The 13,960-nt window shown below is 56.1% G+C and overlaps 1 protein-coding gene across 1 annotated transcript in view; it reads left to right on the top strand.

Moving 5' to 3' along the window:
* Positions 1–13,960, top strand: part of SLC38A10 (solute carrier family 38 member 10) — a 46,475-nt gene that overhangs the window by 19,347 nt on the left and 13,168 nt on the right. Inside the window, 2 exon segments of the mRNA XM_053892282.1 lie at positions 1,461–1,572; positions 2,645–2,751. Coding sequence (XP_053748257.1) covers positions 1,461–1,572; positions 2,645–2,751 — 219 coding nt within the window.

Consider the following 13,960-nt stretch of genomic DNA (forward strand, 5'->3'; position numbering starts at 1 on the left):
CTGAGCCAAAGTCGGACACTTGACCGGCTAAGCCAGCCAGGCACCCCAATTTTTATCGTTTAAGAAGTAAAATCCATGGTGGCAGTAGAGGAAATGGTAAATCAAGGGAAAAAACTCAGGTGGCTGGGTGGCTCAGTCGGTCGAGCATCCCACTCTTGATTTCGGTTCAGGTCAGTATCCCGGGGTCGTGGGATCGAGCCCCACGTTGGGCTCCATGCTGAGCACAGACCCTGTTTGAGATTCTCTTTCTCCTCCTCACTGGCTTGTGCTCACACCCCCCCCCCAAAATAAAGACAAATAAATAATTAAAAAGGTTCTCTCTCTCTGCCCCTCCCCCCCACTCGCATATTCTCTCTCTAAAATAAAAAATAAAACTTTCAAAAATGAAGAAAGAGACTTCATCTGTGTCTCTCCGTCCTCCCACAGATGACGTGGCAAGCGTGTGTCTCTTTAGAGTCCTTCCCTGAGTGCGCTCCCTTCTGCGAGTGCGTGTCTCCGTGGAAACCGCGAACACCTCCCCGCCCTTGCTCTGGGTCCCAGCTCTTGTGGGTGCTCCGGTCGTTGCGGGGCGTTCACGCGTGACCTCTCGGGGGTGACTCTGTCCCGACCTCCTCCGCACATGGAGCTTCCCCTTCCCCCCCTCATCTTGGAGTCCCGGGGAGGTTTCTAGGCAGGAGTTCTCGGGTCCAGAGGGGTAGCCCTAACACTCCCCCTCGCCAGACCAGGTGCGAGCCGTCCTCCTAAGCCGCTCAGAAAGTCGGGCTGCGGCCGTCCTAAGAAAGCCGCCTGCGTCAAGGTCTGTTCTGGAAATCGGGTGCTTTGAACTTCTGGTTATGGAAGGTTCTGAGGCTCCCCCGGAGAGGTGTTTCCCAGCCCACGAGCGGGAACCGCGGTCGGCCCCTCCTGTGTGCCCAGCGCTGCTCTGGTGCGCGGGCCTTGGTTACACTGCGCGGCGTCCTTTCCTTCCTCTCGGGCTGCGTGTCCAGCGCCTGGAAGGGACAGTGGGTGGCACCGGGTGGCACGAGGGTGTGCCGGGAGTGGGCGCCCCGGGGCTCCCGCTGCGCTCTGAAGCCATCAGCCGGTGTGCACGGGGCTGGGGCTGGGCTCTGGTGTCCGTGCTGCTACCACGCGGCGCTGTTCTCCGTCTCTCCCGCGGGTTGCTCTAAAGGAAGACGGAAGGATTTGCCGCTCACGTGTCGAGAAACGGAGTTCTCCAGTTTCCCTTCCCCGCCGGACGCGAGGCGCAGCCTGTGCCTTCCTGGCGTCTCGCCGGTTTGGGTCTCCGGTTCCCAGTCACGTTGCCGAGCCAGGCCCGGCCGTGTCTGGAGCGCGGCTGGCGGCCTCGTCCTCGCCCTCGCCCGTCGGCGACACAAGGCAGGGCCCTTTGAGGGCGTCCTGGCTGGAGCGCGGGGAGGAGATCAGTCACTTCGAAACCTTTGTTTTTGTTTTCTTTCACCCAGCAGAAAGATGGCACCTTTACCGCTGGGGGGTACATGCCCCCTCTGCGGTTTAAAGCGCTCACCCTCTCTGTCGTGTTTGGAACCATGGTCGGTGGAATCATGATCCCAAACGGTGAGTGTGGGGGGGAGGCTGCTCCGGGGCCCGATCTCCTGCCGGCCCTCTGCCTGTCCCCTGTCCTCCTGCGTCCCTGTATTACGCGTAGGGACCCCGGAGCCGTCCCTGCCTGGAGTCTCATTCAACCAGGACACATCCCAGAGTCTCCTGCCACCCTCCCTGGTGTCCTAGAACAGTCTAGACACTCAGTGAATCTTTGGCACCCCAAGAAAAGCGTGGGATGAACGTCTCAGCTTCAGGGAACCACAAGCACACGCAGAAACCTGAGCAGTTGAGCCCTGGGTGGAGACGGAGGTGCGGGGACGCGGGCCCGGTTTGTGAAAACGAGGGGCTACGGCAGCTCCTGTGCTCTTGACTCCCGGTTTTGATGACACATCACCGAGGGAGGACCTGAGCAGGGTCTGAGCTCTCAAACGCGTTCTCCCGGACACACAGAGCTTCCTGCCGTCGGATACCCGGCGGGGCCTGCGTGCGCTCCCCCCAGGTAACCGGCCAGGCGTCCGCCCTCCACGCGTCCTGGCTCCCACACACGTCCGAGGACCCGTCCTGCTCCGTCTCTCGCCGAGCGAGGCGGAGGGGGTGGTGATTTAAGATGAGCCATCCGAGAAGCCCCTGCTGGACGCCCACGTGCTCTGGGAGGAACCAGGGCGGTGCTCTCGGGGCTCGCTTTGGGCCGGACCCTACGGAGAGACGCCCGCCCCTGCCTCGCCAAGGCCCACGCGGTCGAGGGAGGGAGCCGCGTTGGCCCCGTTTCACTGGCCAGGAACTGAGGTGCAGGCAGCATGGAGCTAGGCTGAGACTCCACGGCCGGGAAGGCGTGGCCTCTTGGCCTCTGGTTCTCCTGGGGCCGCCGGCCCCACGCCGTGCCCCCCTGTAGCCTCGGACGGCGTCCCCTTCAGTGTGGCTGTGGGCACGGGAGGGGTGCCTCCACTCCCACTCGTGTTCTGGAGGCGTGCGTGGAGGGGCCTCGTGGCAAGGGGCTTGCTCGCCTGGGCCTGCCGAGAGCTTTCATTCGGTCCCTTGCCGGAGCCGCTGGCCCTCACCCCTCCCTGTTGCTTCCTGTTCCCAGTGGAGACGATCCTGGGCCTCACGGGCGCCACGATGGGAAGCCTCATCTGCTTCATTTGTCCGGCTCTGATCCATAAGAAAATCCACAAGAACGCCCTTTCCTCCCAGGTGAGTGTGGCTCGGCCCCACGGGCTGGGTCTGGGCTCGGGGCGAGGCGGGGGGTCGTGCTGTCCCACGAGGGCTTCTCAGGAGGCGAGGTCCTTGGTCCGGATGGCGCAGGAGGCACAGGGTCAGGCCACACACCGCTGCCATGCGGACGTGGGGAGGTTCCCGGGGGCCAGGTGTGTGTGTCGCACCGGCTTCCTCAGCCGAGCGCCGAATACCGGAGTGCTTTTGTGCGACCGTGTGTCTGGACGGTGAGTGGCGCTTCCGTGAGTGCGTGTGTGCTGCACGCTTCGCACCCGTCCCCCAGCTCCCCCCTCCCCCGCCGCGGCGCCCCCACTGTCTCCCTGGACCGCGTGATGGGGTGCCCTCTGCCGCGTGGAGACAACTGTGACGACTGTGTGTGTGCCCGAGTGCTGGGATAGACTTGCCTCTTGCCAACCTGGTAGGGGCTTGCTGAGTTCTTCCCCTCCGGTGTGGTTTGGTGACTGTTTCAGGAGTACCGTGTACTATGCATACAGCAGAGCCCCTAATTCTCTGCGCACAGCCTGACCCCTTGCTAAGTGAACCCAGCCACAGAGCCACCGTCCGTGGCAGGTTTAGAACATTCCAGCACTCGAAGGCTCCCTGGGCTGCCTCACAGTCTTTCCCCTCCAAAGGTTACTGCTCGTCTGTCTTCTGACCTCTTGGAAAAACTTTGCGTGTCTTCGAGTTGGGGTAAATGGAGTCTAACAATGCGTGTTTGTGTACGTCTGGCCTCCTTACCCAAGCGTCACATCTGTGGCCAGCTGTGTCGCCGCGGGGTCGGGCAGCTTGCCTCTTCTTGCTGCGTGACATCGCATGGTTCCCCCAGGGCAGACGGTGGGACCCTCCACGAGACTCTTCTGTGATGTGCGTGCAGCACGTCGGTGATTCACTGAGGCAGGGGTAGCGGGTCCCGGGCTTACGTCCCCCCGGCTTCGGCAGCTTTCGCCAAACTTCTGCCAGTTTTCCAAAAGTGGTCTTCTGGCCCCACATTAGAATTCCAGTTGCTTCTGCATCTGCTGTCCTGGTCACAGATGCTAGTCCTTCCGAGGGCTGTGCGGTGGCACCTCGTGTGGGTTTTAATTTGCAGTTCCCATGGGGCATCTGCGTGGCTCAGTCAGTTGAGCGACCAGCTTTGGCTCAGGTCACGATCTCACAGTTTGTGAGTTCGAGCCCCGCGTCGGGCTCTGTGCTGACAGCTCGGAGCCTGGAGCCTGCTTCGGATTCTGTGCCTCCCTCTCTCTCTGCCCCAACCCACTCGCATTCTGTCTCTCTCTCTCTCAAAAATAAATAAACATCAAAAAAGTTAAAAAACAAATTTGCAGTTCCCAGATGACTAGTGGTGTTGAGCCCCCTCACGTGGGCATGTCCGCCGTGGGAGCCTCTGTGACTGCCTTTCACGTCTTGTCCCGTTTCAGCTAGTGGGTTGTTGGCCTTTCTTTTTATAAACAGTTTTTTTTTTTATTTTAAAAATTTAATTTAGTTTATTTATTTTAGAGAGAAAAAGAAAGAGTGGCACAAGGGACATAGGGGGAGAGAGAGAGAGAGAGAGAATCCCATGAAGGGCAGAGAGAGAGGGAGAGAGAGTGCAGAGCCGGAAGCGGGGCTCGAGCTCACAAACCGTGAGATCATGACCTGAGCCGAGGTTGGATGCTTAACCGACTGAGCCACCCAGGCGTGCTGTCTTTCTCTTAATGATTTTGTGGAAGTTCTTAGAAGATTCCGGATCTAAATCTTTTTTCAGAAATACCTACTGCAGATGTTTTCGCTCTTGGCGACCTTTTCACTTTCTTCATGATACCTTTTGACCAACAGCTGTTCTTAATTTTAGTGTACTTCAGTTTGTCACCCTTCTTTTGCTGGGTGCTTTTTATGTGCTGTTTTAGAAACGTTTGCCCACTGCAGGGTCCTACGGATAGCCTCCCGTGTTAGACTCTGGAAGCTTTTATCATTCACATTCAGACGCACACTCTGTCTGGAACGGATGGGGAGGTAGGGTGAGGGCTTCTAGCTGATTGCACCCTCTGTCCCCGCCACTGAGGTGGCCCTGCTATCACCGGTCACCTGTGCCCTCAGGGGACTGCCGGGGACGCCTCTGGGGCTGGTCTGTCCGGCTGTCCTGGTGCTGGCGTGGCCCCTGCTCCGAGTGCGGGGGCTTTACAGTGAGTCTGCACGTCAGGCAGCGGGGAGCTCCTTCCTTCGTTCTTCTGCAAGGGGGTCCCCGCTGTCTCTGTGTCAGTTTTCAGCCCCCTCCACACAGCCGTGTTGGGTTTCGATGGGGTTGCAGCAAACCATAGACGCAAGAACCGCGACCGCCCTTCACGGCACAGCGTTTCCTCATTTTCGTTCTGTCTTCTTTGCCCACGGTTTCTCTTTAGATTTCCAGACCTTTGGGGTTCCTGGTAACCTTTTGTACTACTGTTTTCAAGCACGATCCCCTTGCGGTCGGAGAACATACGCTGAAGAACTTGAATTTCAGCGCTTTGACATTTCTGAGGCCTGTTTTGTGTCCCAGCACGTGGTCTTCTCCAGTGGATGCTCAGGGCCTGTGGGTGGTTAGACCGTTTACTGACTGCGATTTTCAGATCTTACGTGGTCTTGCTCATTTTTTGACCTCGTGTATCAGTTAAGGGAAAGATAGGACAAGTCAGGCCGTAATTGTAGGTTTGTTTATTTCTCCTTTTAGGTGTATCAGTCTTTGCTCTTTATCTTGAAGCTATGTTATTAGGAGCATATCGTTTTAGGCTGGTTGTTTCTTGTTAAAACTAACCCTTTTTGGGGCGCCTGGGTGGCTCAGTCAGTTGAGCAGCCAGCTTCAGCTCAGGTCATGATCTCGAGGTTCGTGAGTTCGAGCCCCGCGTCGGGCTCTCTGCTGTCAGTGCAGAGGCCGCTTGGGATCCTCCGTCCCCTCTCTGTCTCTGCCCCTCCCCTGTTTGTGCTCTCAAAAATAAACAAATATTTAACTTTTTTTTTTTTTTTTTTTTAAGCCCAACTAACCCTTTTTCCTGTGAAACGTCTCTTTTTATCTTTGGGACTGCTTCTGTCCTTAAAGTTGGTCTTGTCTGATATAGCGTGACTAACTTGACTTTGCTTTGGATTAATATTTACACAGTATAGTTTTCTATCCTTTTTTGATCTCTCTATGCTTTTTATATCTGTGGTATGTCTTAGATAACAGCATGTAGTTGGCTTTTGTAGTGTTTTGTTTTTATCCAGTTTGTTAATAAGAGTATTTAAGATTAAAAAAAAAAAAGAGTAAGATTTTTTTTTTTTTTTTAACATTTATTTATCTTTGAGAGACAGAGAGAGACAGAGTATGAGCAGGGGAGGGGCAGAGAGGAAGGGAGACACAGAATCCGAAGCAGGCGCCAGGCTCCAAGCTGTCAGCACAGAGCCTGAGGCAGGGCTCGAACCTACAAACCATGAGATCATGACCTGAGCCGAAGTCGGATGCTTAACTGACTGAACTACTCAGGCACCCCAAGATTTTTTTATAGGGAATATAATTACTGATTTGGGGGGGATTAAAACTTCCATCTTACTCTTTGTTTTTTATTTGTCCTATCTGTTCTTTTTTTGTTTGTTTCTTTCTTGCTGACTTTTGGATAAGTCAGGCATTTTAAGTATTCGTCTTTTTTTTTTTTTTAATTTTTTAATGTTTATTTTTTTGAGAGAGAGATGGAGTGTGAGCAGGGGAGGGGCAGAGAGAGAGGGAAACACAAAATCCAGAGCAGGCTCCAGGCTCTGAGCTGTCAGCACAGAGCCCGATGCGGGGCCGAACCCCTGAACCACGAGATCATGACCTGAGCCAAAGTCGGACAATTAACCGACTGAGCCACCCAGGTGCCCCTTAAGTATTCACCTTTTTATTTTTCTCTTAGCTGGAGTTGTACATCTCTGTTCTAATGGTTATACAAGGCAGTTTAATATGGATCTTAGAGTTGGCTATAAATTATTTTTACCATTTCCCGGATAAGACAAGTATCCCATGATATTTTGCCTCGGTTTACCTTCCTTTAGCCTTTGGTGCTGTTGTTTTTGTGTATTTTAGTTTTAAAACTTCTTTTTTATGTGTATTTTAATTACATATACATTTTAAACATCACAAGATACCGTTACTGTTTTAAGTTGTCAGTGTTATTTATATTGATCCTTTGCAGCCTCTTGGTTTTCTGTCACTTGGTCCTGTCTTCTGGTGTGCTTGGTAGTTTCTGTTTGAGAACTGGTAGAGATTCTGAAAGATGCTGCCTTCCAGCAGACAGAGGATGGGCAGGAGGCCCGTATTCAGTTGAGGTGAGTCTGTTTGTGGTTTGCCTCACTCCTAGGGCACAGCCCTTCCAGGGTCTCAGCTCAACGCCATCGCCCTCACACTGCTAAATTCTCCGCTTAGCTTTGATTTTCTTGGCAGGTGCTCCTTGCGCCTCTCTGCGTAGCTGGTAGCTGGCATGTGCCTTGGGGAGAACTGCACATGGGGTATGGGGTGCCCTTCTCCAAGGATGGGGGCGCTTGAGTTCTGGATGCTGGAGCGCCCACACCCCTAGCCCCTGGTGCCCGCCTTGCATGTTGTGCCAGCTCCAGGCTGCTGCTCTCTTGCCTGGTGCTCAGTGCCACGGGTCGGGAGGAGCTGGGGCCTCTGTGCTGGCCTCCATCCTCACGGGCAGTCTCAGTGGCCCAGGTTGTCTGCCGCTATCTTCAACTCGGTGATTTTAGTGAGTTCTGGGAATTAACTAGCCCATGACTGCCAGATTGCACACGTTTTTTCCTTCATCAAGTCCCAGAGCTTTAGTCCCTCAGACTCTTATAAGGGAAAAAAGTCATTGTTAGAAAGGCCCACCTCTCAGTATGATTTTTAAAAATTCTTTTCCTCGGTTCTAGTACTGTCATGACTTCGTTTTTTTCCCCTTTGAATCTTTGATCATCTGTGTCTTATTTTGGGGTAAGAAGCAAAGCCAACTCATTAGCTGTCGCTCTGTCCCCGACGTGCCATGTTACTGCTCCCACGTATATAGATGCTTGCGTGTGCATGGGCCTCACGTGGGACTTGCATTCAAAGGTACCGCTGGTGGGGGTGCCTGCGTGGCTCAGTCAGTTAAGCCTCCCACTTCGGCTCAGGTCATGATCTCATGGTCTGTGAGTTTGAGCCCCACGTCGGGCTCTGTGCTGACAGCCCAGAGCCTGGAGCCTGCTTCGGATTCTGTGTCTCCTTCTCTTTCTGCCCTTCCGCCTCTCATGTGCACGTGCACTCTCTCTCTCTCTATCTCTCAAAAATAAATACACATTAAAAAAATTTTAAAAAACAACAAAAAAGTATCTCTGGCCTGCCCTGTCGTGCAGCCATCCACGCTGCTTGCTGCCATGGCCCCTGGTAGCACAGGGGCCCCTGCACTGTGACGCATCGTTCTGGAGACTTTTTTTAAAATTTGGATCCAACTATTTTTTTAAGGCGTATTTATTTTTAGTAATCCTACACCCAGTGTGGGGCTTGAACTCAACCACCCTGAGATCAAGAGTCACATGCCCACCCCCGTGGCCTCCTGACTGAGCCAGCTAGGCACCCTGCCCTGGAAACGTTTTAATTCTGATCTCTTGTCCTCACTCTTATTAATGACATTTCTGGATGTGCTCGCCTGTGCATTTTCCATATGAATGTTCGAATTAGCCGATCTGACTCTTAACAAAACTAAATCCAGCTTTTTGGTTTTTGGTCGAGTTGGAATTCACCGAAACTGTAGGTTAATTTGGAAAGTGCCATCTTTCCGCTCTAGCTGATCTGCAGTGTGTACGGAGCAGCCTTCCTGGGCGTCCCAGGGTGTGGTGTCCTGTCCGCCTCTCCCAGGCTGTCCCGTGCGTCTGCGCCACCGGGATCTCCTTTTCTGCAAAAGCTCTTCTCCCTGCTTGTGTGTAGGGGCCTGTCCCCTTCACATGTCAGCTCTTTACCCACCGTACAGGGTCTCTGATAACCTCACCTCCTCCTTTCCAGGGGTTACGACTTCTCTTTCCTCGTGTGCGTGTCCTGCCCCTCTGGCCGTGGTGCTGGCAGTGGGCGGGGCTGGCAGTGGGAGGAGTGGCAGTGGGAGGGGCTGGCAGTGGGAGGGGCTGGCAGTGGGAGGGGCCACCTCCCTCAGTGGGGACAGCTCCTGGTCTTTAACTGGTGAGCCTGGTGCTGGCTGTGGCTTCGTGCATGGAGAATTCCATACATTCACCCACCTCTGCACATACACCTACATAAACACACACGGAATCGTGTCAGAGAAGCCCCTCTCTGTGCCTGCTTTACCGTGTTTTTTTAATTTTTTTTAACATCTATATATTTAGTTATTTTTGAGAGAGAAAGAGAGAACAAGTAGGGGAGGGGCACAGAGAGAGGGAGACAGAATCCCAAGCAGGCTCCAGGCTCTGGGCTGTCAGCACAGACCCTGATGTGCTGCTTGAACCCACGAACTGTGAGATCATGATAAATTTTTTTTTAATGTTTATTTATTTATTTTTGAGAGAGAGAGAGAGAGCCAGCAAGTAGGGGAGGGTATGGTTTTTTAAATCTAGAGAGCACATTGAACTGTATTAACCATTTGTGGAGAAGGTGGTTAAGTTTCTCCCTCTGACTTAGCGCCCTGGTGAGTTGTATCGCAAGTCAGTTCTGGAGTGGACCATCTGACCGTGGCATACCTTTCACCTGCTGCTGCCTTTTGTTTGCGTTTTATTTCCGAACATGTAGCTTTCACATGTTGAGGAAAACATCTCCCAAGGGACACACTTGGAAATGTGGCTGGAGGTCGGTGCACATAGACCTGGGGCCCTGGGGGCACCTGCTTGGCTCCCGTCTCCTTTCTGTCCCAGGAGCTCCAGGTGCTGCTCCTGTCAAAGGCACAGACTGGACATCGGGCCCAGGGTCCGCTCTCCCCCAGCCCACCTGAGTGCTCCTTGACACAACAGTGCTTGTCCCTGGACACCGGCCTAGACAGGAGCTGGACTGGGGGTGCGTGGGTGATGGGTGTGTCGGGGCAGGGCTGCAGAAAGTCCCAAGAGAAGGAGTGTCCTGGGAAACATTCTGGAAGGAGGAGCAAGGACTGTGCAAACACCATGAGCCCTTAGTGAATCGAAAAGGAACATTATCTGCCATAGTGCATTCATTCTTTATCTTGAGAATCAGAGACTACATTAGAGTGTCTGTCCGGTCCTGACCTAGGTGGAGGGTTCTGGAATTGGCGCGCTGCGTCCTGGAAGCCAGCAGGGGCTCAGGAGCCATGGGAGGGGCCCCCGGAAGAGAGCAGAGGTTCTGCGGGCGCCCAGGGCACGGCCTGTGCAGCTCACCGGTGCAGCCGTTCTCCGGGCGCCCAGCGGGTGGCAGCTGACCCAGGCAGGGCCGGAAGGTTGGCTCTGTGCTCCTGGAAGGGCGCGAGTGAGTCAATGCACACCGAGTCTTGGATTCCAGTGAGTCACCCCACGTTGCCTGCTGACCTCGACCGGAGCCCGACACCGGAGACCCTCCGGCTGGGATCTGTGGGCTGGGGCCGGAGTGCCCGTCAGACACTGGCCGTGCTGACCCGGAGACCAGAACCAGGGGGCGCGTGGCCGCACGCTGGCCCGAGCCCGTCTCCAGGTGTGTGTTCATCCTTGAGGTGCAGAATTTGAGCCTGTGTGTTGTTCACGTAGGCTTCCGTGTGCGAAGCAAAGGGAACCTTTTCCGTGCCCCTGGGTGCCTTTCTCTCTGAGTCCGGGACCTCAGCAGATCTGGAGGTTACCAGGTCACCGCTTGAGGGGTGCTCCGGGACATCATGTCACGTGTGGCCCCCAGGCCAAGCTCCTGGTTGTTGCCAAGCCTGGGCCGAGTCCTCAGAATGTCTTTTTTTTTTTTTTTTTTTTTAATTTTTCTTTAATGTTTGTTTATTTTTGAAAGGGAGAGACAGTGCGAGTGGGGGAGGGGCAGAGAGAGAGGGAGGCACAGAATCCAAAGCAGGCTCCAGTCTCTGAGCTGTCAGCACAGAGCCGGATGCGGGACTCGAACTCACAAAACAGTGAGATCAGACCTGAGCTGAAGTCAGACGCTTAACCAACTGAGCCACCCAGGCGCCCCAAGCCCTCAGAATGTATTGTGTCTGTCTCCTCCTGGTGGCCCGGCAGTGGACTGTGAAGTCAGAAGGCTGGCCCACTGGGCACACTTGTGAGCCTTATCCTGTTGGACGCACACAGGGCTAGACCCGGAAGGGGCTGGGCTTGGGGCTTCCAGGCTGAGGCTGAGCTCCAGGGACTGGAACTCCCTACTCCCATCTTAGACCGTGCGCCCCTACACCGCTGCTCCCTGTCTCTCTGCTCCTGGCCCGGATGGCACAGAGCTCGGCTCCTTCCTCCAGGAGCAGGGCCCCTTATCCGGGACTTTAGAGCACCGCCATCATTCCTGTTTGCACATTCCGTATCCAGCCTCCAAAGGCCCCGGGAGCCCTGGGCCTCGTAGAGCTAGCTCCAGGCTGTGCTCGTGGGCCTGTGGTCAGCACGTACTTGTCATGGCTGCCTCGGGGGACTTGGGCGGCACCTGTGCCCTTTCCCAGTGCCCGGCCCACCTGGGGCGCCCGGCACCGTCGTGTGGCCGTGTTCCTGCTCCTTCCTTTGGCTCCGGCCGACTCTTGCCTCCAACGTTCCTGCTCGCAGATGGCGGTCTGGTCACCACGTGAGCCATCACCCTGTGGACCAAAACTCGCCTGGTGTCCGGTGTGGTCCCCCAGTGTCCTCACTGGCACCCGTGTGCCATTAATCTCGCGGCTTCCCCGAAGCGGGAGAGGCTCTGACTTCCCTGCCCCGGGGGCTTCTGTGGGCCTGTGGTGTTTCTCCAGAGGAAAGGTGAGGGTGGAGAGCTGAGATGTGTGGCTCCTCACAGAGCCTCTGGCCGGTCCCGCGGGCTGCTCACGCTGGGGACAGCGGTCGGCTGGCGAGTGCCCCGCAGGGCCCGGGGCTGGCGTGCAAACCCAGGTGTGTCAGGAGACGGGCGGGGTCTCGGTGACTGCCGCTGGGTGGGGAGCGTGGGTGGAGCTTTGGGCCATGTCCTACGAGGGGGGGACTTGGGACGTCCAGGCCGGTGGCGGGGCAGGTATCTGCTTGGGACCCAGTGGAGCTGAGCTTGTTCTCTGGAACCTCTTGGTCCCATGCAGGCCCCTCCTTTATAAAGCAACCTTAAGTTGTCGCCTGTCAGTCTTCTTTGGGAAGCTCGGCTGTCTCCCGGTACTGGTGGAGGTGACGTTTTTTTATTTTTATTTTTATGTTTCTGTTTTTGGTTTTTATCTTTTTCAAGAAAAAAATTTTTTTTTATTTTTTTTAAGTTTTTTTATTTATTCATTTTGAGAGAGACAGAGTGAGCAGGGGGAGGGAGGGAGAGAGAGGGAGAGAGAGAATCCCAAGCAGGCTCTGCACCATCAGCGCAGAGCCTGACGTGGGGCTCGAACTCACGAAACCATGAGATCATGACCTGAGCCGAAACCGAGAGCTGGATGCTCAACTTACTGAGCCACCCAGGTGCCCCCCCCCAAAAATTTTTTTTAATGCTTATTTATTTTTGAGAGAGAGAAGGTGCGAATGGGGGAAGGGAAGAGAGAGACGGAGACCTAGAATCAGAAGCAGGCTCCGGGCTCGGAGCTGTCGGCACAGAGCCCGACGGGAGGCCTGAACTCACGAGCCGAACTGTGAGATCATGACCCCGAGCCGAAGTGGGAAACTTAATCGACTGAGCCACCCAGGCACCCATGTTTTTTATTTTGTGTGGGGTATTTTTCTTTTAAGCCTAGAAAGCAGAGTGTTACAGTAAGTCCTTCCAAGGTCACGGGGGAAATGACTTTGGTCGTCTCTGGACTCCACCTTTGCTCCACGAATCTTACCTTCCCGGAAAGATGTCGTGTGCTAAAGCTGAGCATACTCAAGCAGGGTATGAGCATACTTGGCGGGGGGGGGGCGAGGTCACGGTCAGGCCCTCTTGACCCCAGTCTGCAGATGGCTTCTCCTGCCTCCCAGATCCTGCACGTACCTCGGGTAGCCCCACTGCACCCGACTGCGGCAGGTGGGTGGGGGGTCGCTTCTGGGGGGCTCTGGGAATCCAAAGGCCCCCCCCCGAGCCACAGCCGACCTCGGAAGCATGGCCTGCACTTGGCCTGTGTGAGCGCCGAACCAGCGGGGGTGTTTGGAGCGGCGGGGCAGAGGTGGACTCTCCCGTCGCTCTCGCCCACCCTGGTGAGTGGGGCCTTTCCTCCTGGGACCGCCCCTTCTCCAGCCGTGTCGGACCCAGAAAGGCTCACTGGTTATTCTGAACGGATACATTTTAGAGTCGACGGACGTGCCCTTCAGAAAAAGGTATTGAGTCCTGGCTCAGAGTGCGTGCAGGTGAGTGGCAGGCTCTCCCTGGCTCCTGGGGCAGGTCGCCCCGCGGGCTCCTCCCCCGCGGACTCTGCGGACCAGAGTTCCTGCTCCCCGGGGAGAGCCTGGTGGGCCGGGCCGCAGGCAGGGCAGAAATAGCAGCATCCACTGCTGTGGCGGCACAAATACCGCAGCGTTGGTCCGACGTTGTGCGCGTCTGAAAACAGCTGCAGGAGGAGACGGCCTCATAGAATGTGGGGTTTGTCGTACCGAATTACTGAGGGCAGCGTCTGTGATGAGCCGCGGCTCCTTCACGGGAGGGATGGGGTCGGGGACCGAGGCCCCCCCCCGCAGCCGTCAGCAGCGCCTCCAGCACCGCAACCTGGGCGGCCCCGATGGCACCCTCCTCTGAAGAGGTCGCGGAGCCGCCGCCTCCATGGCTTTCTCTCCGTCTGTGCCAGCGGCCCTGGGCTCGTCCATCTCAGTGGGTGACGCTCGAGGCGGACGATCGCACCCGGGCTGTGCGGAGCCAGGCCCTCAGGGGCCTGGGCCCTCTGCAAGGTCGTTGGGTTGAGGGGTGGGGAGGCGCAGGCGCCCCCTTCGAGGTCGGTGACGGGGCCTCACCTCTGCAGCCACAGGTGCACGGGTCTGGCTTGGGGGTCGGCTGTCTGCAGGCCGCCCTCAAGCTGCCCTCACGCGGCCCCCAGCCCGCCCTCCCCCCACCGCCAACATGGCTCAAGCCGGTTTCGCTGACGATTCGGTCGCGTTCACCAGTTAGGAACCACCGTCTCCCAGCGGCCGGCGTGAGTGGCCGGCAGGCTGGCGGGACCATGGCCCGTGTGCCCTGTGCTCCCCA

This window comes from Panthera pardus, unplaced genomic scaffold (genome assembly GCF_024362965.1).
Source record: "Panthera pardus isolate Hobbes unplaced genomic scaffold, ASM2436296v1 HiC_scaffold_3, whole genome shotgun sequence".
Lineage (NCBI taxonomy): Eukaryota > Metazoa > Chordata > Mammalia > Carnivora > Felidae > Panthera > Panthera pardus.